At 49.7% G+C, this 25,820-nt stretch overlaps 1 protein-coding gene across 1 annotated transcript in view; it reads right to left on the bottom strand.

Annotated features, from left to right (window-relative positions):
* Nucleotides 1-25,820, bottom strand: part of CDH23 (cadherin related 23) — a 193,692-nt gene that overhangs the window by 93,340 nt on the left and 74,532 nt on the right. Inside the window, exons 7-9 of the mRNA XM_027693012.1 lie at nt 15,538-15,732; nt 11,492-11,620; nt 4,622-4,700 (exon numbers count right to left, since the gene is read on the bottom strand). Of these exons, the coding sequence (XP_027548813.1) occupies nt 4,622-4,700; nt 11,492-11,620; nt 15,538-15,732 (403 nt within the window). The remainder of the gene's footprint in view (nt 1-4,621; nt 4,701-11,491; nt 11,621-15,537; nt 15,733-25,820) is intronic.

The following is a 25,820-nucleotide window of genomic DNA, read 5'->3' as shown; positions in this document are numbered from 1 at the left end:
TATAGGAAGTCCCAGAAATTAAACAGAAAATACACTTTTGTTTCCTATTTACACATAAAAGGGAATGTATAGTTTTAATTACTGAGGGCCATTTGCTAGGGGACCACCTGCCACGCCAGCCATTATCCCAATCATATCTCTTCCCAGTGATTTCTGGGTTGCCAGGGAGCCAAAGCCAGATGCCAACGTGATGACAAAACACCATTAGGAGCGTGGAGGAAGATGGGGAGCAACTGAGCCAGGAAAAGAGGGACTGTGACCACACCATCATCTCTGCTTTGTGCTGTCTCATCCCCTTGCATTGGCAGGGTGGGAAAAACAGCTTCTGATGGATAGCTCGGCGCAAGGCACTTTTCCACCCATCAGCATGTCCTCCTACAGAAATGTTCTGCTGTGATGCCTGCCTTTAAATCATGCTGTAAGGCCCTCCCAACAGGTGTAATTTATGAGGACTTCAACACCCCGGTAGTTCACCGAGCGAGTCGAATGTGGGAAAAAGCTGGCACAATGTAGACAACGGGAATACTAACGTGAGCAGGTCCCATTTCCAAGGATTCTCCCTGATGTCCAGTTTAAGGGACTCGGGGAGGTGGTTTGCTTTGCCCCTGTCTTCTTTATTAAGTTAGGTCCAACTATAAAGGGCGATGTCAGCAGCTTAGGGCTTGGAGACTTCTTTGGCCACTTAACCTTGTCTCAGGGATTCATGCTGCACTTTCAAAAGGAAGGCACCAGGGCACTCTGGATCTGTTAAGACCACGGGAAACATGTTCTGAGAGCTACTGCACTGATTTTTAGTTATATAAATGTATATAATTCATATATATTTATTTATTATATATATGACATTTTATTCCTTAGCAGATAATCCAGAAGAAAGCTGGAGGATAATTCTTTTCAGCTTCCCTCTCGCTTTTGTAACTCACACTTCTATTGCACTGTGCAGACAATGATTTTTAATCCACCCTCCCCCTGGGAGGCACCAGCTTTAGGAAGGGAGCACTTGGCCAGAAACTGCATCAGTCTCCTAAATCAATCCACTTTTGGGGAAAATAAACCCCACTGTAAGGGTTTGTGGATAGCCCTGAGGACCAGCTCACTGACTGAAAGCCTCACGCTCGCTCCCCTCTCTCCTGAAGGACTTTCCAAGCCCCAGGAAGGACGTATGGATTGCCCTTGTGCAATCCCCCATTGCCCATCCATCACCACACCTGAAATGTGTCAGGCAGGCAGAGACTGACATTCGGGACCCTTTTCCCCTGGGTTAACCCCTCAGTGCCCGCACAAGCAGCACAGGTCACCTTCACATCCTCATGCTATCCTGGAAATCAATGAAGCCCAAAGTTTACCACGAGCGAGCTACATGTGAGACAACACGATTTCCTAATAAAAGCTCGCGGGCCAGAGTCTCCTCCTGCCTATTAATTAAATTGCTGTTTAACTCACCACAAAAATCCTTCCTTTGGAGAGCCAGAGGATTCCCCATGCCCCAGGCGATGTGCAGCGGCAGCAAACGTGAAAACACAGTGCCGACTGCAGGGCTGATCCTGCCGAGAGCACCAGGGCCCTCCGGCTTCCACTGGGAAAATCAATCTCCGTTAGCCCGGAGAGTTCCCCTAAATGAAAAGTCTTATCTAGAACAGGTCGTGTTATACAACAAGTCACTCGCTTTGCCTGGGAAATGAAAGATGATGAGGCAGAGTCCCCGGTACAGAGGCTATCTCCATAAATCTGCCAAAAAGGAACTGTGGATTACTTTGCTGGATTAATTATCTGTCCTTCAAACAGAGTCCTGACCTCAGCGGCTGAGCATCTCCAACCTGTCAAAGCAGCTGGGGAGGGAGGGCTTTCACAGGGCTCCGGCCATGGGCTGCCTGCACCCACGGGAAAAGCAGCAGGAACACCCCTCAGAGCGATGGGAGCACTGGCACTGACCAGCCTGTCGTCATGAGGGGTGTGAATTGAGAGGTTTTAATTTGGATGTCTTCTTCAACTGGCCTTTTCCAAGGTGGTGAGCCCACTCCTTGTAAAGTGTGGGGCAAAAAAATTACATTTTCCTGTGGTTGAAACACTCTTATGGGAAGGAAAGGGGAGAAACAATTGAATGGTTTTTCTCTATTAGGTATGGAAATTATTCCCAGTGCATCCAAGCAGGCTCACGTGCCCAAGAGGACAACTAGCCAAAGCCAGGACACAGCTAGACCAGCGCTCCTCCAGCATTTCAGCCTTAACAGCTTTGTAAGCTGGCGGCATAAAGTTAGATCTTAAGTCTTATTTTATGTGGTTATGGTTAATCTTTTAGTTTTATTATGTTCCTGTCACGAGAGGACCTTGTGCTGGAGATGGCTGTATAAATAAGAGCTGCTGCAGTACATCCCAAGGGATGGAGTCAGATAGGACAGCGGCAATTCCAAATTAATTTTTATACCCCACCTCCAAATCATACCAAAGCTTTAGATACTAACACCGAAGGAATGATAAACGGCCGGGTTTGCTTCTCAGCTCTCTCACTGCTGTACATTCAAGCCCAAAAGGCAAAATCAGACCAGCCAGATGCCAACCCTGTGCCCGAAAACCTGGGAGAGCCAGGGAAAGGCATCATCCTTCCCTGCAGGGAAATGGGAGCAGCATCACTGCCACCTCCCCTCCTGGGAGGGAACTGAGGAACCAGGTATAATTACTACCTCCACTGGCCACTTTCACTTTTGCTTACGGTTGGTTTCTAATTTAATTTGCTTCCCCATTCCCATATGTTAGAGGTTTTTTTTGGTTGGTTTTTTTTTTCAGAATTGCCATAAAAATTTTCCAGCTCAGGCGCAAAAACGCTCGCTGACCTTTACCATCATGATTGAGGATAATGAGAAATTAATTAGGCTTTACCTGCCTGCCAAAAAAAATGGCCTGCCTTGGGTGAGCAGGATTTTGGAAGCGCATTAGATGCCAGTCCTGTGTCTGGACTCTCAGGTCCATCCACAGGCTCATCCTTCCCATCACCCCTACTCCACAAGACCCTGGAGCTGACAGGAGAAGGATGCCTGGTCAGTTAGGATAACACTCAGCAATTCTCATGTTTGGGCAAAAAAAATAATAGTGCAGAGTAGTTTAATCACTCTTTGATATGTTCTGCCTGATTCTCCCGTTCGAGAGCTGCCCCCCAACAAGCAGAACTGGGGGCAGGGACTGAACTCCTGGCATACACAAGCAGACTCAGGGCTGTTTGCAGTGATCTGCCTGCATGTCTCTCCACATTGCACTGCCACCTGGATCCCAGAGCATTCTGGTTCCCTGCCACTACCCCACTGCCCATCCAGGATGGCCAGGCTATTTTACCCTCCTCACCACAATTCAGCAGCCTCTGAATTAGACTGATGTTTCAGTCCTGTCTCCAGTGAAAAAGATCCTGTATCAGCCAAAAGAAAGTCCCTGCTGCACTTTGGCCAGTTGATACCCACAATCTGGGAGAATCTCTCGAGTAAATTGCAGAGGGAATTAGAGGAATAAATAATCCTTGCATCTTCAAAGGCAGACCAACATGGGCACTTGCAGCCAGGATCAGTGGACTTGAAAGTCAGGGTGAAATCACCTTGACCCCTGAGGTTGATTAAAGAGGGTTTGAAATGGCTGGGCTTTAAGGAACAGAGACTGGGAAATTATTTCCACACGTGTAGCTCAGAGGAGCTGCCAGCCAGCACCCAAGCATGTGGCACAGCAGGGAGGGGAGGCACTGCTGCCGTTGCTTGCTGGGAAGAACCCCCTCAAAAGCAATGCCAGGAACAGGATTATAACCCAGACCCACCAAGCTGGTCCCTCATGCCTGGGTTACCCTGAGTAGTCTGTCTGTCCTCATCAAAGCAGTGTGTGAGTGCAGCCCAATGAGCATCAAAGTCTGCCTTAGGTGTGGCAGAGATTGCTGATCTCAAGGCATCTTGAATGAGTCACATCCTACCCCAAAAACTGGCCTCTCCTTATAGCAGCTATGTTTTATCTGGAAATGCCTGCCCAGATTGCCCTGCTTCCGGCTCGGTTGCTATCAGCAGAGGTCCCCGAGCTATGGAGCCAAAGGAGCCAAGCACTGCCAAGTGAGGATCCATGGGGATCCATGAGGACCCATGCAGTTGCAGCAATCCATTCACCCACCCTGGGAAGGGTTCTCGGCCTTCAGAGCCAGTCTGCAAAGGTAGGATCAATCCATGTGCCCGTCAGAAGGAAAAACCCACCATCACTTTAATTAAGCTTAGTTCTCCAGCTCTGCACCCTCATGGGTCCAGCCCTTGCATCCCAGCTTCTGAAACTTTTGGGAAACACCCCAGAAACCACCAGGAGCCATTCAGTCCGTAAACAGTACCACTCTCTCCCTGAACACAAAATCTCCTCCGTGAAGCTGAGCTGCCTGTAGCTCATCATTAGGAACAAAAGGTTTCAACATGACATATTGTCAAATTTGCCTTGAGCAACCTTGCCTATGGAAGGTGTCCCTGGCCATGGCAGGGGCGTTGCAACGAGAGGATCTTTAAGGTCCCTTCCAACCTAGGATTCCATGATTTCTCAGGTACGGGATGTGCCTTATTGCGGGGTTAGCTCCTCCATCCCTGCTGGGCTGCCCACCGTGTCCCCCAGGACTCACCTGAGACGATGGTGTATCCGATGCCGCGGGGACGGCCCTTGTCCTGGTCGATCGCCGTGATCATCCGCACGGTGGTGCCCTGGGGAGGGACAGGGGACAGGTGTCACAGCCACCCCGGACAGCACTGCTGCGGCTGCCGGGGCGCCCCGACAAGGCACTGCCCCTGTTACTGTGGGCCAGTGCTTTGGATAATGTGTCCTAGGACACGGAAAAGTCCCACCACCTGCCTCGTGGGGCAGTTCAGGCTCACCACCCATCACTCGTGTGTGAGCTGCAGAACTTTGCTAACCCATCCCAGGATGGAGCTGGGAATGCTGAGGGTATGACCAGGGGAACACACCCTCTAACCAAACCCCCTGAGCAGGGTGAGCTGCACTGTACCAGGGGAAGTGTCTGCAGGGACTGGAGAGGGCACCATCAGACTCCATCCCCTGCCCAGAGGAGCAGGGTCACATGTGAAGCAGGGTCAGTGTGGTAAGCACAGCTACCAGTGCTCAAGGAAGCAGAGGAAGCAGGAACTGAAGGTGCAGCACAAGCCTCCTCACAGCTTCACAGCTGGTAGGCAACAGCACATGCTCCTCTGCCACAAGGATTTTCACTCTGCAGTCCCTCAAGAACCAAAGGCAACAATTCCCCCTCACACCACAACCTTCAGCACTGGTCACTACAACAGTTTTATCTACCACTGGCTTCCCAATTTCAACCTGTCCCCTTCTCCCTGTATTCTTCAAATGAGGCACCCCAGGCAGCACGGGATGCTCACACTGGCCAACTGCATCACTGAGTTGCAGAGATTTTAACTGACACCTTCAAGGAGGAGAAGGAGGAGGAGCATTGGGCAGATGCTGAGAACCAGGAATTGCCCACAGGCAGGAGGTTCTGCAGCTGCCAGCTCAGCCACTCATCCTCCATCCTGTGGGACAGACTGTTTCTATAGCCCAGCAGAAAGATCCGAGAGTCCCCAAAACGCAACAAAGAGCATAGAAGTGACCCCAAATTCTTATTTAGTTCTTGAAATAAAAATATCACACTGCTTATGTCAACTCCATAAGTCAACTTCCCCCGCCGCAGTGCAGTGAGCCCCTGCGAATACCAACACACGCACACGCCTGTAATTAATGAAGTGTGAAAAAATTTACAACTCAGCTGTTCTTGTTTTCATTGGCTTATTAACAGTGGGGAAAGCAGCAAATTTTTTAATTTTTTTTTTCTTTTCCCCTCAAAGGAAATGTCAGCAGAGGCGTTTGCATGTGTAACGAGGGAGCAGAGCGGGTCGGCAGCCCCGTGTTTGCCCCTCAATCCATCAGGTGAAGGCCAAAGGGAAAGCTGTGACAGAAACATCACCAGTGGAAAACAGGGACTCACCGTCTTCCCTGGCTTCCAGGTTTGTGCCCCTGTGGGCTCAATGCCACTACTGGTCATAAAGCAGGCTCCCAGGGCCAGGCAGGCTGCCCATTCCCTGATCTCTGAGGGCATTCCAACAGAGTCCTTAAGTAAATCCATGTTATTAACTGAGAACATTAGCCATAAATCCCAGGTCACCAGCCTCCGAGCAGCGCTCGGCTGGTGAGGCTCAGCAGCCACTCGGAGAGCCTCTAAATCACTGACAATAACTGTGCTTTCCAAAGGAGCACAGACAGATAAAAAGCACAAGAAAAGTGGGAAAAGAGCAGGCAGGAAGGCAGAACAGGGGATGTGGAAAGAAGGGCAGGTCAAAATAGAGATGAAAAAAAACGGGCAATGCAATCCAGTGCGCTCCGTCCCACCTTTCTCTTGCTTGTACTATAATTTATACTATATATATATAGTATAATATAGATATATTATTGAATTATAAATTATGTATTGTATTATATATTATTATAAATATTATATAGCCTGTATTATATTGTGTACTATTGTATTATATAGCCTATATTGTATTACATATTATAATCATATTCAGCAGAATTAAACTTCATCCAAGCTTTAATCTCCCATCCCCACAGGACAGATCTGAGCTCCATCTATTCCTTGGCAAAGCAGGAGCTCCTCCATGGAAGGGCAGTGGGTGAAGGCACTGGGTCTGTCTGACAGCTCGCTCATCACCTGTCAGACAGCTCAGGAGCAGCATGGAATGGGAATTGTGTCCTGCTGTGCACGCTGCAGAGGAAGGCAGCTGCAGGAGAGGGCAGGGCTCCTGCCATGGCTAGGGAATAGCAATGGGCTGCCTTATCTGCAGGAGAGGCCTCTCCTGCAGGAGCCAAGGGGAAGAAGGGCTGTTGGGAGAGATAAAAGGATGAGCGTGGATGTGGCAGCAGGGAAAGTTTGGGAGGGGCGGTGGGGGAACCTCATTCGGATATCTCAGCACCGCGTGTCATAGAGATGCCCATAGGGAAGAAATTATCCAGACACTTGATCCCAGGAGTGAGGGCTACGAGAGGCCACGCTGAGGTTCATCCTGTCCTTGGTAAGCTTGTGATGATGACTATCACGTTGGTGGCGTTTGATGTTGGGTCTCCCCCTCTTCTCCTCACAGTCCTGTGTTTCTCCTCCTTCCCCACAAGCCCCTTCATCAGCCCCTCCTGGAGATGAGCAACGCTTCACCAGTGACCAAGAAACACGTGCTGGAGTGGTGCTGAGCTCCCTGCTGTTCATGGATGCTATTTCCTGGAACCACGGCAAGGGCGGGGATCTGGGCACCTCTTCACATCCCACCTGGTTTCCATCAATCCTGACAGGTCTTTCACAAGACTCTTCCAATATCCACAAGACTGGCAGATGGCAGCTCCTGGGGACGGACAATCCTTCCCTGAGCACCCATAGAGTTTAGGAGCAATCTTGATCCTTCTGGGGAAGGGGCTGGACAAGTGTCCCAGGGTAGGCACAATGTTTATCCATGTCACTGGTGGCAATTATTGCCTTCGTGGTGAGGAAGTATTCACACTCAGAATGGGTTGGAGGGAGAGGACGTGATGCAAAATGTGGTGCTACACACAGGCTACACTCAGTACTTGGTACCTGTGATGGCCACGAAGTGCTTTGCCCACCACACCAGCAGAAATAACTACCCAGAGAGGAGAGGCTGGAAGTGGGAAAACAGCCCAAACAAACCAAATCCCTCATCTCAGCCGTACCACGATGGCAAAGATCGCTCCCTCACAAACCACATGTCAACAATTCCCAATTTCTCTTCCAAAATCCTATCAGACCACACCACTATTCCTTTCACTGTCCATGTCTTGGTGTCTTCTACTTACTCACAGAAACCCCAGGCTGACTTCCAGTGCCAACAGCTCTGCCCTCTGGTATTTGTGGTATGAACCTGCAGCTCCCAGAAAGTCCCAAATATTCCTGACTTTTCTTAAAACAAGTTACAACTCACCTACCTACTGCAGACAACAGTGGCTGCAGGGAGAGGGTTCAGCTGGTGGTACAGAGAGAGCAGAATAACCCTCTCCCTCTAGGGAAGGAGGAAGAAGGTTTATAAAAGTAATAATCTGGGAAAGCCTATGCTTAAAAAAAAGGCAAAGAAAATAAAGAGTGGCACATTATCCAAACAAAATCTGAGGGTTTTTTGAAGAGGGGCAGGAGTAAATCAATCCTTTTTTAATAAAACCCTGAGCTTTTAATAAAGTGTTCACACTGATGGGCTGGAAATATTGTAAGAAAGAATTAACTCGGAGCTATTGAGACTCTAGGGCAAAAATAGCACTGATTCTACATTATTTCTTCAACCCAAGGAGTTTCTGAGGAGGAAGGGGATGGTGCTGAAGAATTAAAACTGTTTTAATGATATCTGACACATGGCTGTACCATCCTATTGCAAGGGAATACAACTGCTGGGCTTGGGACCAAGTGCCAACAGGATCTGCCCCCACTCTCACCTTCACGTGGCTCCCTGTGGGATGAAGCACATGTTCATAGGCCTCAGCTTGTCTTCAAGGGAGTGGATTTCTCCTCTCTCTCCCCCAAAGGGAAGCTGTGGCGCTGCCTGGACCATGCCCCAGCTGAGATCCAAAAGTGGGGGGTCATCAGAGCAACAGCTCCTCTGCAACGGGAAATGGCCCCTCTCCTCCAGCCCCATCAACTTGCCTGGAGGACACGGAATCACAGAACCCTTTAAGTTGAAAAAGCCCTCTGAGATCATTGAGTCCAGCTGTTCCCCCAGCACTGCCAAGGCCACCACCAAACCATGTCCCCAAGTGCCACATCCACATGTCTTTTAAATCCCTCCAGGCATGGTGACTCCACCACTTCCCTGGGCAACCTGTTCCGGGGCTTGACAAGCCTTTCAGTGACGTTCAGCATCAACTGGTGCACAGGCGCTGTGAGGACAGACACCCAAAACACACTCTGAGGATGAAAAACACGCCGCCAAGCTTTGCCACAGCTGCAGGCAGCTTTGGTGCACTCAGGTGCCCTGGGAGAGATGTCTGAGCCATGCTGGGATGATAAACAACATCAAGAAAGAAGATACAACACCTCCAGGGACAGCAGAGTCTCTCCCCGCTGTGTCCTCTTCCTTTGCCCGATAAGAAATTGCTTTATTCTCAGTGTCAGAATAAGCACCTGCCCAAAATGCTTCTAAATTATGCTTCCTGATCCCGGCCTGAGAAAAATAAGAGCTACAACAGCAGTTCTCTCCCCTCTCGTGCCCCTCCACCCCTTTTTCTTCTTCTTCTCTTACAGGATTAGGGACTTGAAAGGCGATGCGCAGCCCAGCGTTGCAGCAGGAGGAGGGGAGGGGGGAGCGCTTCAGAAAGCTGCCACGGCAAAAAAAATCCCATTTCTCACTTCTTAATTCCAGTCAATTCCAGTCAAAGGGCTGATAGAGATCTGTTTGCGGTAATTTGCTGCAGTTTATCCACTCTTTTCACCTTCTATCGGCTCTTCACTGCCGGGCTGGCTGACATGCTGTTACTCGAGTGAGGAAATTAAAATTTGATGCAATAATCCCAAATAAGAAGGATTTTATTAGGTAATGTATACACTTTAGATGAGGTATTCTTGCCTGATACATTGATAGAGGAACACAGACATGCTGTGCACCACAGATAAAAAGAGAGGCAAGAGAGACGGGCAGCGGGGGGGTGGAGCAGCAGTGAGGCCCTGCTCTGTAGAGTTGGGGCTGGGATGGAAGAGGTCGTGCACATTTTGACCTGCTGAGTCCAATGTCAGGGTAAACATCACCCAAAAATGCACTGCAGCCTGTTGGGTTGATCTGCAGGCCCGGTTTTGGACAGCCACTGGCCAAGGCCAGATTCCTCATCCAAATTTATTGTTATCATTTTGATAACCAAGATGTTCTCTCACTCCATGCTCCCTTGAAGGGGGTGAGGCAGAGCTGATGAGACTTCCACAGGGAGACAAAAATTGCACATAGTTAACATTTGGATTTGATGATCTTTGAGGTCTTTTCCAGCCTAAATGACTCCATGTTTCAGCAGTGGAATTTCTCCCGAGAAGGCTGGAACTTGGGGTCCAAACCACTCAAAGCAGTCCTCATGTTTTGCAACCTTCCTCTGCACCGTGCCTCTGGTGTCACCTATCCATCTTGGACACCTCATTGCACGTTGCCAAAAAAAATTAAAATCTCTAAACCCACCTAAAAAGTGCTGCCTGGTGAGCATTCCTTCCTTCATTTCCTGTATCAGGGTTACACTGTGGTTATTTGCTGCTTTCCCTACTGCAAACATTGTATATTCTGGGAAAAACATGTCAGTGCATCAACACAGAGATCTTTGAGCCTTAAAATATATTATTATTTGAAGGGGATGCCCTTTCCTGGATACCAGGTCACTCCATGAAGGTGATGTGGTCTACAATTTTTAATACTCGTGGATCTTCCATTTCTTTCATTCCATCTAAGGCTTTTTTCCCTCCTAGTTAAGGCTGATCTAAATTGTGGGGTTTTTTATTTCCCTGCAACTCACTCTGCCCACACCAAAAATACACCCTAATCTCAACAAAACTTCCACTTTGTGCAAGCAATTCATGAATAAGCCATTTTTGGCCATCTCTGGGCCAGTAGATGGGTAACGTGCTGTCTGACCACCGGATTTGGGACAGCAGGACTCAGCCCTGTTGATCCAGCACTCTCCATGTCAGGGCTTGGCTCAAAGTGAATAAAAAGGAATTCCCTCTTCCACTGTGTGAACTGAGCCATCAGGCATTTGGGATCCCAGAGCTGTTATGGGATGCACACATGGTATGGGCACACACCACGCCACTGTTTAAGACAGAAGGTTTTCCCATCCACACACAAAAATATTTCCCTATAGGCAAAGTGATGGGATGCACAGCTGTGCCTTCGGAAGGTGGATGCTACTGGGGAGGGCTGGTGCTTGGACTGAAGGCCCTGGGCACCCTTGCTGGGAGCAGAGCAAACAGCTCCCAAGGCCCTGATGTCTGCTGGAGTGGGGGGGGGAAACCCCCATCCCTGCTGTATTTAGAGACTGGGAGACGTTTTTCCACAAACAGCGAGTTTGCTGACAAACCGAGTTTCGGAAGAACTAAAATGATTGGATCAATTTGGCAAAACCTGGGGGAAAAGACTCAAAGTGCTGAAATGGCTGATGATTCTGGCATTTTCAAAACTGCCTCATTTCAGGAGCGTTTAAATTTTCCTTCAAGTTCTCTATTGGAAATGGCATGCAGATAGACTGTGGGGAGGGAACAGGGTGACTGGCTGCTAAGAACAGCCTTTGTAAAATTTAAGAAAAAAAGCTCAGGAAAATATTTTACTTGGGGTTCAGCCTTCCTAAACCCCCTGGCTTAGGCTCCCTTTTTTTTAAAAAAAAGGCAAAATGTTTTGGAGCTGGCTGGAAACACGTTGCTTCAGAAAGAAACCCCGCGGTCCTGCCCGTCAGAGCAAAGCACAGCCCTTACCGGAGGTGAGTTCTCGTAGATGTTGGTGCTGTAGGGCAGGTTGATGAAGATGGGGTCCATGTCCTGCACATCAGTGATGGTGATGGCCAGGTTGGCCAGAGTAGACAGCGGCTTGTTTTTATCTTGGTCCTTGAAAAAATGAGGGGTGGGGAGGAGAGAGAAAGGATTTCTATCAGAAACATAGAATTATTCAGCAGCATTAAGTCTCCTGCAGCTGTAGTTGGGCCAGAATCTCTGAATAGTGGAGGTAATCATCTCTTTTTTCAAGCTACCTGCTGGAATTATTGTCCACTGCACCTCCCTCTAAGCTGAAACACAATATGCATTTCATTCCAGCATCAGCCCTTTAAAATAAAGCAAACACCAATTTAGTTTTCATCACATTTTCAGTGAAAACGCAGCAACAATGTTCAAAATATACTTCAAAACATAAATCCCCTCCTAACACAGACACAGCCCAGGGTACCTCTGCGAGGTGAGACCCAAGGGTGGCTGCCAGCAGTGTCTCACACCAGCACATCATCGCAGAGTGTCTCATACCCACCACCAGTGCTGATGCCTCAGCACAGCTTGGGCTCCATTAGCTGGAACATGACCCAAGTCCACCAGCTCCCTCGTGTTCCCATTGCTCTTCCAAACCCCATGGGCTGCCTTGCAGTAGCAGCTTTATTCTGTTCTGTATTTGCTGCTCCAAGCTCTGGCAGAGGGTACGTACACCCAGTGCTGCTCCTGGGTTCGTAGGATGCCCGGGCTCTCACACAGAAGGCAGAGTGGAAACCCTGAGTTGCAGGATTCATCCCCACAGTAACAACATCCTTTCTCCTGGGTTGCTGCAAACCTCTCCCTTCCTACCTCGCTTGGGGACTGGCAGGATCGAGGTGACCATCCTCCCTGCTCTGCCAAGCAGGTCACAGGCATGCAGAGATCTCAGAAGGACCACTGGTGGCTACTGAGCGTTGAAATGGTCCGAGCAGGACCATCAGTACCCTGGAGCACTGCATCCAGCTCTGGGGCCACTCAGCACCACAAGGGAGTCAAGTGGAAGCCATAAAGATGCTCTGAGGGCTGGAGCCCCTCTGCTGTGGAGCCAGGCTGCGAGAGCTGGGGGTGTTCACCTGGAGAAGGGAAAGATCCAGGGACACCTTGAGGCCCCTTCCAGTGCCTAAAGGGGCTCCAAGAGAGCTGGAGAGGGACTTTGGACAAGGGCCTGGAGGGACAGGAGAAGGGCAAATGGCTTCCCAATGACTGAGGGCAGGGTTAGATGGGATACTGGGAAGGAATTCTTCCTGTGAGGGTGGGGAGGCCCTGGCATAGGTTGCCCAGAGAAGCTGTGGCTGCCCCATCCCTGGAAGTGTTCAGGGCCAGGTTGGATGGGGCTCTGGGCAACCTGGTCTAGTGGAAGGTGTCCCTGCCCATGGCAGGGAGTTGGACTAAATGACCTTCAAATATCCCTTCCAACCCAAACCATTCCATGATTCTATGATCATCTCCCGTTCACCCCATCACATCCCATCAGGATGGAGCCTCAAGCACTCTCCCAAAACAAGACCCTTTCCCCGCAGCCAATGCCACAGCAGTAGGCACTGTCACCAGCTTCTCCTGGCAGTGCCCTGCTGCCTGTGCTTTTCTTGCTGAAGTCTCATCCCATGAGTGCTCAAAAGTGCCCCCAGTGCCCACAGCCCTTTGCTAAAAGCGCAGGAACAAAGGGACAGCACATGAAGGGAAGGAAATCAATCTCTCCTTACCCCCAATCAAGCACTGTGCTGGAAAGCAACCATTAGAGGTTACCACACACTCCTGCAAAGCGGCTCTGGGCAGCAGCAAAGGCTGATTGCCAGAAGATTAATGTTAATTTAAACCGTATTCAACAACACAGCTTGTACATTATCCTCTTAACCCGCGGGCCTCGGTGTTCAGGGCCCGGATGGAGGCTTACTTCAGACTCCACTCTGCTGTTAGTGTTATCAGGTTGAAGTCCTTTGTTTCTTCAGATAATTTTCTTTCCCCTCCCCTTCACCTCTTAAATTTTGCTTAAGGCATCACAGATCACCGAAGAAGCGAGCACACTTCCAGTTTCCTCACTGACTGTCTCTCCTGCCTCTGTCTGCCCTTGCTGCCTCCCTCTCTGGTGTGAAATGACTCCTGCCTTGCACCTGAGCTCTCCGGCTCTCCTTGCAGCCACCCTGAATTCACCATCAGTCCAGTTCCCACTCCGGACCATGCAAACTCTTCATCAGGCAGGCAAGAGACTGCATTTACTCTTCCAGCTCCTGCTATGCTTGTGCGACTCTCATCCTTCTCCCCTGGCATAGATTTGCCCCGGAGTTTCTCATCACTTCTCTTCTAGGGATTACTGCAACTGACCAAGCCAAGGAGACATTCCCACAGCTGCCATCCAGCCAAGTTCAGAGACTTAATATTTAAGTCTTTTTTCCCTGAGCTGGAAATCACTTTATGCCACGAGCACATAGCGCAAGTAACAGGTTGCCAGGGAAGTTCTGGCTACCCCACACCTGGGAGTGTTCAAAGCCTGGCTGGACAGGGCTTGGAGCAACCTGGTCTAGTGGAAGATGTCCCTGCCCATGGTAGGGGGGTGGAACGAACTGAGCTTTAAGATCCCTTCCAACCCAAACCATTCTGTGATTCTATGAAGTACCAGATATGCCCCCATTTTATCTTCGCTGGGATATGGGGCTAGATGGAGCTGGATGGACCAAGGTGACATCCTTGCATCCTTGAGGAAACCAGACTCATGGAAGAAAGTCCCTTTTCCATCACGGATGATGTTTGGTCCCACATTTTCTGACCTGCCAGACAGTTCAACAGCACATCCCAGGAAAGCGTGCCAGCAACAGACACCGATAAGGAAACAAAGAGAGGCCCGCTCACCACTGGAATATTAAAAATAACATAAGGTATATTTCAGAAAAAGAATAAGCTTCTGGGGGAGATTCCACAGCCTGGAACATGCAGGGCTTGGGCTGAAAGGTTGTGGTGTTTGCCTGTGGCCCTGCAGTCTGTGAGTGCCCTGTCTCGACACCGTGAAGAGCAAAGCAGCCCTGGACAGCCTTCCCGTGTCCTCCTGACATTTGTGGTTCTGCATCAAGACAATGATCTTGATTAAATCACATGCTTCAAGAGTTCTAGACAGCTGCCTGCAGGGGTCACAGAGGGTTTCCCCCCCTCTCCTGAGTGCAGAGTTGGTCAGATGTATTCTAGAGCTGAATCTCACCTTCCTCTGTTGATTCTGAGATGGGAAGAAACCACCACCCAGATCACCTGCTTGTGTGCTGCTCCACATTCTCAAGCTCTCACTAGATTTAACATCAGGGAAGAAGTTTCCCATTCAAATGGGCCATGAATTTACCATGGTGGATGCCTCTCCCAAGGGTCCCCTCCCAGTATGATGGTATTGACTACAATTAGGACCTTGCTTTCTCCTCTGTCCACCAAAACTTTAATTCATGATGTCTGAACTTCATACAGGTAAATCTACCTGTAATAAACCATGATGTACAAGGAATGAGCCCAGAGGATACAATATACCAAAGAAATCCTTCCCTGTGAGGGTGCTGAGGCCCTGGTACAGGTTGCCCAGACAAGCTGTGGCTGCCCCATCTCTGATAGTGTTCAGGGCCAGGTTGGATGCGGCTCTGGGCAACCTGGTCTAGTGGAAGGTGTCCCTGCCCATGGCAGGGGCATCGAATGAGATGGGCTTTAATGTCCTTTTCAACCCAAACCATTCTGTGATTCTATGAATGGTCTGTATGGCCTGTACTGGGTTTCATCACCAAGGGAGCTGCTCCCCTTCATGCAGAAGCCCCTGACACGTCTGAGATGCTGCTGGAGAGGTGTAGCTGTGCTCCACAGAGATTTGAAACTACCCAGGCACTGCGTTGCTACAATACCTTGCTAAGTAGAAAACACTGGATGTGGCCAAGAAGATGCCAGAATAGGGCAATAAAATAAACAAGCAACAGCTCCTTCCCCGTTGCGGCCCCCGCAGACACCACCTCCAGCCCTGCAGCAGCCAGAGGGGGACTCACCGTGGCGTTCACCTGGAGCTGGTAGGCCTGAGTCACCTCATAGTCCAGCTCCCGGATCACTGACACGATGCCACGGCCGCTGTCGATGGCAAAGAAGTTGGAAGGGGGCTGGAAGGAGTACAGCACACTGCCCCCGGCCCCCTGGTCCGGATCCGTGGCGTTCACGATGAAAATTGGAGTGCCCACCGGGGTGTTCTGGAAAGACACAATAAGTATCAGTAATACTGTGCACCTGCCCATTTCCCCATCAAACACACATCAGCAATTTCCTCTACCCGCCAGAGGGAATTCCTAGAGACCCGACAACTTCAGTCCTGTATTTTCAGGACATTTAGAAGTTATACAGCTGCATTCTTTATGACAGTATTGCAGGAGCTATAATAGTTGTTACACACTTATAATAACAGTTATACAGCTATGGTCAAGATGGCACTCTATCACAAACCTGTATTTTCCCAGACATCCCAACTTTCCAGAAAAATTGCTCTCTTTGCTGAAACTTGTTTTCTGCCCAAAGGCATTTTTATTTTTGACGCTGATTCCCTCAGGATTTTCGCCACAAGGCATTAAATATAGGAAGACTTCAAAAATAATAATAAAAAAAAGGCATTAAATGCACCACAGAACTTAACGTAAAAGTCAAAGTTGTAGTTTCCACAGCAACTACAACCTGGCCCGATTAACACAGGCATGAACAGTTACATCGTCATAAATCTGGAACTAATCTACATGCATAAAATATGCAGCTGAGTGCACAAAATCAGCAATGGCAAGTGCAGTTTGGCACTTCTTATTGTTTAACTTCACAGCGGGGAGAACAATTATCCATTTTTGGTGGAACAGCTGCATGTTCCTATGCAAATCTTAAAATGCATATTCTTGTCTCTCTCCAAAGGCAAAAGCACAGACAAGCGAAAAGGCTCTGCTGGGGCCCCGGGCTGCAGGTACAGATGGATCATGACACCTTGGGCATGTCCCTCTGCTTGTGACACAGGGGTGACAAGGAGCTAAACCTCAAAAGGGAAGACAGCAAAGGTCACAGAAGCGAGACCTGGCAGCGGCTGGTTATGGCCAGTTGGGATAATACGGATTATTTCTGCAAACCTCTCCCCAAGTCTCTGTGTTTTATTGTTAACTTCTTTCATACTAAATTATTCGTCCTCAGCTTAGAGAGAAGTATCACGAAGTGCCGAGAAGATGGAGAGGAGGCTTGAGGAGAGGCAGAGCTTAGAGGACGAGGCACTGCTTCCCAGAAAAACCTTGGCCAAAGCTGAGTAACAAAACGGAGCCATTTTCAGGTTTCTTGGGAACCACGAAGCTTGCAGTGAATCAAAGGGTGTCCTCGTCACCAGGGCTCCACGCTGGGATATCTTATTTAACCAGTTTAATAGTGGGGCATGGCACCAGCAAAGAACCAAAGCCTCTGAATTTCCCCGCCCCAAAGGCAGGTAGCAGGATTTTGTACGAGGTTGGTCAGACAGAGCAGGGAACCCAGGGCACATTCTGCAACCCACACTGATGAATCCAGGCTCCGGACACTCATCCCACGCACATCCCTCATGCTTCCTGCCCTTGGATCCAGCCATGCAGCACTGCAGGGATGCTCTGACACCTGAGCTCACCTCGGGCTCCAGCAAAACTCTGCTTCCCTTTCATCAGTGTCTCTTCTGCCGAGGTATGACAGGTTGCAGCTCCATCCTAGGTTTTTCATTTCCTTTCTCTTTTTCCCTCCTCTAAATCAAGCTGCTATACAAAGCCTCGCAGGGCACGGCCTTAGGATTATTTTTTAAAGCACCTTCAAGTTTTTTGGTGATCAGCAGTCACAAAAGCATAAAAAGATAGAGCTAGAAAGGACCTCAAAAAAGAAACCTGTCTCCGTGCTACACCTAAATCATTCCCATCCTTAGACTCTTCTAGTGATGGAGACACCACATCCTCCCCAGCCCATTTGTCCCAGAATTTTGCTACCATTTTCCTTACAGCTGCTCATTTTCTGGCATGCTGAACCAAGATCTGCCCTGCTGCCATGTAAACCCTTGACTTTGTGCCACATGCACGGCAACTTAATCCTGCCTTGTGCATTTGAACTGCTTGGGAACCAGGATTTTGTCAGCTCAGGGCGGGTGTGTTGGGATGGAGAAGTCCTTCATGAGAGGCTTCCTCTTGCGGCTGCCAGGGCACTGCTTCCACCACTGCACTCCTGCATGCTCCAGATTCCTGCTTCTCAGATTCCTTCCCAGAGCCACTGAAGGTATCAGTGTCCTGACATGGAGCATTAGAAATTAACCATTAATAGGGAGAGGCAGCACAAGAGTAGATGATGGGGGGTCTGGGGCATATTGTCCCTGGGAATAATAATATTCATATGGATAAAGCTGGCCTTGATGAATATGTTTCCTCTTCTTTTTAAGTGCCCCTAGCCACTCCTTTTAATATGCAAATCCGCTCTGGTCACCCGTGATTAGGGGTCTGCTCGGCTGGCTGTGAAAGAGGAGAGCTTGATTTCCCCTGCATTGTATTCTGTACAATAGCCCCAAAGCAGGCTTTGAAGGGAGTTCATCTCCTTGTCCTTCCAAAGGAGAAGCTGCCTGGAGGGACACGGAGGTCACTGGCTTTGGTGCTGTCAGCTCTGGCCCTGCAGACACTGTCTGAGCTCTGACTTGGTGATTACCGTGGCTTCATCCTTATTTTACAGCTTTGCTGACCAGGTTCCTTCACTGGCCAGGAGACAGCCCGAGCCAAACAATCACGGTGTCAGCTCTAGACAAAGATCTGGCTGGGCCTGGGAATCAGTCACAGGCTTCTACACCAAAGCATCTGAGGGGCTGGGAGGGACCCCAGGGTAGGACCTTGCTGGGGGCAGTGCACACACACAAGCACGAGGGTGGGTGCATGAGCAAAGCACAGTGTTGGTGAATTTAGGAGGGGTGCAGGAGGGCTTCCAGGCAATAGGAGGAGTGTTAAAGGAGCATGAAGCCACATAGCATAGATACAGAGAGGGAAATCACTGAGACTGCCCAAAACACACAGGTCAGCAGGGATATTTCACTACTAAACACACGTCCTTATTCATAACAGCACACAGGTGAAAGGATGCAGAGCTATTACTAAGGAGTGCTCTGTGTAAATACATCTTTTCTTCCCCAGCTCAAATTCAGGCAAAAAAGAAAAAAATAAAATCCTCTCAAACCAGCAAAACCAGCTGTGGGATGCAGACATCCCATACCAACAGTCCTCCAGGGAAAGAGGTCTCATTCTCAATGCTCATGCCCAGGCAGGCACAGTCAGGACTCGGGGGAATTTCAGACCGTCTGCCTTAAGAAGCGTAAGAAAGATATGCCTTTAAAATCCTCTTGCCATTTTTGGGTCAAACAGACTCAAGATATTCCTCAGCAGGAAGCCAAAGCCTTTATTTCTCAAAAGATGCGGCCCATCATCTAAACAATGAAGCAAAACATCTGGATAAACAGAATTGCCTGGGGCTTGTGTTTGACTGTAAATACCAGGCAGAGGACACAGCCCAGGGAGATGCCATTGGAAAGCCCTGCACTGGACCCTATTTCTGCATTTTCAGCATTTGGGCCGCTTATAGGAGTCTTCTGCATATTCCTCAGGGCTTTTCTTCATTAACAAAGACTAATTGTAGTTATGCTTATCTCACCAAGAGGCAAAAATAGCAAATTCTATCTTTTTTTGTCCAGGCAGACAACAGCCTACAGGTGCTTGTGGGAAGCAGGTGAGTTTTCCACACGAGTCTCCAAATTTTGTCACTTTTTAAAGCTTTCAGCTCCCTCCAGCAGCCTGCTAGGAAGCTCCATTCACCACGGAAAAAAGAACTGGTGAAAAACTGTGTCATATCATTAAATCTTTGTTACAACACCAGCAGATGTGAGATAAAAATAAACATGCAGACAGATGCCACCGTGGAGGAGGAGGAGGGCAAGCAGGAGTGGGACCTACTCCTGACCCATCTCCAGCATCACATCCTTCATCCTACGGCTCAGCAGGAGCAGCTCCAGCACCCAAATCTCCCCTGAGCAGCTGCAGGAGTTAAAGGGCTCTGGGGTGCTGGGTAGCAAGGCCATTTATGCCTCCCTTATTTTGCAATAAACGAATAAGAAAGGTTCAAACTCTTATTAAAAAAAAACTTCTGGAAGAAGCTTGCGAGGGGTCCAAACCAAAAGCAGCAACACACAAGAGCCCAAACCTCTAATCATAAGGAGACTGCTCTGCTTCAGGAACAAACAACTCTAAAATCCCTGTTCAAACACAGAAGGATGTTGCTGCACAAGGAGGAGGCAACGGAGAGACCAAGACCTTACCTCTCTCTTACCGGTGCAGAGGTGAGGCAGCAATACATGTCTTTGAGTGACCACAAAGCATCAGGATCACAGAATGGGTCAGGCTGGAAGGGACCACAGTGGGTCATCTGGTCCAGCTCAAGCAGGGCCAGTCCAGAGCACACAGCACACGATTATGTCCAGACAGTTCTGGAACATCCCCAGTAAGGGAGACTCCACACCCACTCTGGGCCATCAGTCCAACTGCTCAGTCACCACATAGGAAAGAAGTTCTTCCTCACATTCAGGTGGAACTTCCCACACATTCATCCTCTGGACATCCTCCCAAGAAGTTGTGTTTCCATCCCAAAGCCATCATGGGTATGGCCCAAGCACTGCACATCACAACAACACCTCCCCTGGGCTGTCACCTCCTGTGTGACCCTCAGCACAAGTGACCAGACACAGACATGCCCTGTGTTAACCCTGAGAGCTGGGACGCCAAACCCTTATGCAATATTCTCTGTAAAAGGGCAGTTGAGGCTGAAGAACAAGTTACAGAAAAGGGACTTTTAAAAATATTTACATCTCGCTCTGGCCATACCTGTAGTCTTTAATATCTTATGAATCCTGCTATAAAATGCATTAATGTAGTGGGGTTTTGTGGCTGGGTTTTGGTAGCGGAGGGGGCTACAGGGGTGGCTGCTGCCAGAAGCTTCCCCTGTTCCGTGGAGCCAGTGCCAGCCAGCTCCAGGATGGACTGCCTGCCACTGGCCAAGGCCAAGCCAGTCAGGAGTGACAGTAAGGCCTCCGTGATAACATATTTAAGAAAAGAAGGTTGTGGCGCAGGAAGAACTCCTGCCAGGGAGGTGCGGAGTGAGAACATGGGAACAACAAGGTAGACACCAAGGTCAGTGAAGAAGGAGGGGGAGGAGGAGTTCCAGGTGCCAGAGCTGAGGCCCTGCAGCCCATGAAGGACCATTGGGGTGCAGACCCCCCTGCAGCCCATGGAGGAGCCCATGCCGGAGAAGGTGGCTGTGACCCCGTGGGAGGCCCAGGATGGAGCAGGGTCCTGCTGGAGACCTGCAGCCTGTGGAGAGGGACGCCCATGCTGGAGGAGGTTTCTCCTGGGTAGGACTTGTGGCTCTTTAAGGTTCCTTCCAACCCAAACCATTCCATGAGTTTTTGATGTGCCCCACCAGGCAGGTTACATGGCCACAGCTGAAAATGAGGGGAGCTGGGCAGGGCACCTGAAAAAAGTCAGATCACAATCTCCTCTTCGTCTGCCACCAAATGTTCCCCTCAAGCTGTGCCAGGGGAGGTTCAGATTGAAGAACAGGAAACATTTCTTCATGGAAAGCGTTGTTCAGCACTGGAACGGCTGCCCAGGGAAATGGTGGAGTCACCATCCCAGGAGGGATTTAAAAGATATGAGGATGTAGCACTTGGGGACCCAGCTTAGTGCTGAGTTAATGGATGGAGTCAATGATCTTAGAGGTCCTTTCCAACCTAAATGGTTCATGTGAACGAGCTCTTCCTTCATACAGGGCTAAAAGAGAAAGGCTGCTTGCAGAAAGCCCAGCATCCACACCATTTCCCCAGGCCCACAGCACCTGCTCCCACAGCATATAAACCCCTCTGGCTGCTAGGCAGTTGCTCGCCCTGCTGAGGGAGCAGATTTGCATAGTGCTTTTGAGAGTTTTCCACCACAGCAAAACCATTTCACAGGCCACCAACACTTCGGATGTGCCTTTATCCATCAGTCTCGTCCAGCTGGCCTGACACCAGGCGCCCTGTGGGCAAAGGGCTGAGAGGGGGAACACGCAACGCTGACTTTTTTACAGCAGCGTCAGAGCCACGTAGAATAAAGGTGGGAGATGAAGCAGAGGAGATCTGGGAGTTAGTTTTTCAGATACTCCCTTAAATGCATCCACTTTTCCAACACACAGAGCGAGCAGCTGTGCAGCTCTTAGCCGCTGGCTGGGGTTAAACCATGACGATGTCCTTACAAGCTCTGGCTGGGCACTAGAAATGTTTATTTTGGTTCATCTGGGGCTAGTCCCTCCATGCCTGCTCACCCCCTCTCCAGTGGCTGGTCAGGCAGAGGACCTCCATGTGACCTCCCAGGGCAAAGTCACCCAGCAGAAGCTGGTGGAGATGATTAGGATGCCGATGCGTGTGTGCTGTACCCATGCAAATAATGTGGAAAAACGGCAGGCAATCTGGCCCAACAGCTGTCTGAAGGTCGGGGAGATGAGGCGACGCAGACGGACTGGGGGGCACCGCGACAGGCACGAGGGCTGGAGCAGCAGGCAGCTCTGATCTCAGCATCAGCACTAAAACAGCCCTGCCAGCCCTATTTCGGGTCCTGATTCCCCCCCCCTGCATCAAGGTGGGAGCTGACCGCTCCCCCATCAGGAGACGCTTCGCTGCTTCGTGCTCCTGTTATAGCTCTGGTCAACCTATTACTCTTAAATAATTCCCTGCTGCTGTTCCTGGTGGCTCTTTTCCCTCTCCCTGCCTCTCCACCGCGCAGTGGGGTGCGTGAAAGGAGCGCTGCGCTCCGCTAAAGCCGGCTCAGACATCCCTCTGCTCCAGGCAAAGGCTCTCCCGCCGATCCTGTCTCATCACAGGCGGAAAGGAAGGGCTCAGTGCCTCCTGATCTCAGAGGTGCTGCAGAACAGAGCTGACATGGATTCCCAGTGCTCTCCTCATCCCCGGGCTGCCTGGGACAGATTTAAGTCACCTCTCCCTGCCTAGGTCTCGCTGCAAGAAACAGCTGCAGGAGCAGAGTCAGAGCAAGTGCCAGCCCCTCATCCAGGCCCTGCCGACAGTTCAAACCAGCCCCATGTTTTGGTTTCTATCCCTGTGCTCCATCTCAGGAGCCATCCCAACTGCCAGACTGGGTCCCTCGCTTGCATGCCAGCTCTAAACGCTCACATGGATGTGCACAGACTTCCAATTCCTGTGTTCTTAATTGCACTTTTAATTACATTTATTAATTGCATTACCGCGCCTCCAAGCCAAGCAATTTCCAATTTTAAAGTTTGATTCTAAAACCTGATAATTTCCCTTTTTAAAATTTCTTTTTTGGTTGAAATTCAGCCCACCTTTCAATGAGCTCTCATTAATATGTATCTCCTGTTGCTATCTCTATTAAGTGACCTCCCTCATTATCGGGTGACACTGGCAAATGGCCACCGCAGAGCTATAATTCAATTGAGGGGCTTTTGAAAACACTATAAACACAGCTGGAATAGATGCACTGTAGGATCTGGAGAGGAATTAGCTGCTGGATAACCACACTCAGAGCCGAGAGCACTTATTCCCGACAGACACGGCCCGACCCAACGTACGGCGCTGAAGAAAGGGACATCACAACCAACGGGCCCACGTGGGAATGTGCCATGCTGGGAGGACAACAGTGCAGCAGCCACACACACAGGAAAAGATGCTCTGGCATCCCATGGGATAAAGCTCCTTTGTTTTTCCAGCCCAGAGCTGTCCCATTTCCCACTGAAGATAACCCCGCCCTTGCCAACATGGAGCTTGGATGACTGATGGATGATGTGGCATCCCCAAAACCTGGGTGCACATGGCTCTGCCACCTCTCCACCAGTTGCTTCTGCAGCACAGATCCTGAGGGGCAAGCCCAGGAGGGGAATCCTAAAATGATTCGGGTTGGGTAGGAAGAGACCTCAAAGATCATCTAGTTCCACCTAGCAAAAGCCAATCATTTCCCACTGCCCTGGGAGGGGGCAGAAGGGTGGTGACACAATCACCACTTCACTAACTCAGTGCCCACAGCCAAATTTCATCAGAAAATCCACATTTCTCTCCCATTCCCCATGTCCAGCCTCCAAGGAGCAGGCAGGGCTGGAGCAAGGTCTGGGAGGCAGTCCATGCTTCCCTCCTCGGCTGCTATTAGGTCAGTCCCAGTTTTGGAGACAGCAGATGGGAGCCCAAGATGGTCTAATGAGACGTTTGAAAGTCAGACACAAGCGCCAAGAATGTGAAAACCTGTCAGTCAGAGCTCCTGGCTTCAGCAGCACCGTATCACTCCTGCTGGTGTGATTTTCCTGCTGGAAGAGGGCGTTTGGAGCCATTTCCCCCTTTGCAAGGGCACCCACGGCAGATGGCTCGGTACCCCTTTGGCTGTCCTGCTGCTGGAGATGGTGAGCATGGATCAGGTGGGTCCAGGTGGCCACAGCCAAGGTCTGGACTCCTGCACTGGCAAAGGCAGCTTTTGCTTAGGGAAGCAAATTGCGGAATCCAGTGGGATTTTCCACTACCCCCTCCCCTCAATATCAAAATCAGAGTAGCAAAGTCAAATCACCAGAGTGATTTACTGCTACCAGCCAGCATTCACTGTGGGGTGAGAGGAGAAATCCCTTTTCCAATTCCTGCTTGGGGGTGATGCCATAACCGGACAGATCCTGTTTTTTTAACATCCTGTTTTGTTTTGCAGTTGCCACTAACTTCCACTTTCTGGCACCCCATGGCAGCCCATCAGGTGATGCTCTGGATGGCAAATGACTTCCATTAAGGCAGAGCATTCATACAGTGCATTACAAATGAAACCCTAATGACAGGACACCGGCAGTATCGCTCCTACTTGATATTAATTGGGTGCCACTTTCTTTTAATGGTACATTAATTAATGCGGAATATCAACGGAAGTCCACGACACCCGCATTAATACAAATGAACTCATTATCATCGGTGTTACTACAAGAAATGACAAATAAATCTGTAACAGTGGGACACTTCAAATAATAGCCACGAATCATTAGGTATTGTCTTCATTTACACAACATACTCCAAATATATACACAAAATCTGTGGATGCTTATCTAGTCACACATTCCTCTCCATGCCAGCCCTGTATCTGCTCTTCCCTGGCTCTCAAGCTCTCCTGAGTCACTCTGAAGGACCACCAAGGTGACCAAGGAGAATTGGGACTTGCTTTCACATCACCTCACCGCCTATCTCCTTCTCTTATCCCAGCACTACTTGCCATGTCCTTCTCTTGAATCTTCAGAAAACCCTCAGATCTAGCACACGTGATCCATCTCTTGCCCTCCCATTCTAGCCAGGCAGATAAGAAACCTGCCTGCTTTACCACCTTATTTATTTTACTGCTTATTTATCTCCTGTTCTGATAGAGAAGCTAAAAAGCCCCTTTCCCAGCACAGTGCCTCGCTTATGACCACAGGAGGAGCGAGTAAAGCGTCCTCAGAAAAGAAGGGAAACAAGCCCACAACTCCCTTGGAACTCTGGGATTTGAAGGTCCCAAAGATCCATCAAAAAGAAGCTCCTGCAGGAGCCTGAGAGCAGGTATCGCCCTCAACACAAGCAAAAGCAAATGCGTACAGCTGTGCTGACATAAAAAACACTTCCCTGTCTTCCCAGGCATGGCTTCATTACCAGAGGAGGGATCGATACCGGTTCAGCTCGGGTCTCGTCAGGCTTTGCTCGGTGCTGAAACAGCAAATTCCAGCATGAAGCTCTTCTGTCGAGACGTGTCGTGACATGGCTCTGCTGGAGTATGGGTACCCCTCTCCCACGAGAGCTGGCACCCCAACTCCCTGTCTCCCACCACCACAGGGAGAGGGGGCAGTTACACGCCTGGGACAATGGAATGTGCAGGGAGCAGCATTTTAAAATACGGTCTGTGAAGACTGACTCGCCTTCGAACTGCAGGAACAGCCAGGAAGGAGCAAGACCAAGTGAATTAGACTTACAAAAAAGACAGGGAAGCTTGCAATGCCAAGGAGGAGGATATGGGAAGAAAAGCATCGAGTCTCCCAGTTCATGCTGCATCCCAGTGTGACAACATAAGGAATGGCATGTGCCCCACGCTCCAAACTCCTCTCTGCTGTCAGGCACACTATGAAAGATGGGCTTATCAACACACAACACCCCACCTTTACCTCTTTTGACCCAAAATCTCCCTGCTACACACTGAACCCATGTGCAGAGCAGCTTTGCCTCATTGTTGCC

The sequence above is a fragment of the Neopelma chrysocephalum genome, unplaced genomic scaffold (genome assembly GCF_003984885.1).
Source record: "Neopelma chrysocephalum unplaced genomic scaffold, ASM398488v2 Primary Assembly neopelma1_89, whole genome shotgun sequence".
In the NCBI taxonomy this organism is placed as follows: Eukaryota; Metazoa; Chordata; class Aves; order Passeriformes; family Pipridae; genus Neopelma; species Neopelma chrysocephalum.
This window is presented reverse-complemented; position numbering and strand designations above follow the sequence as displayed.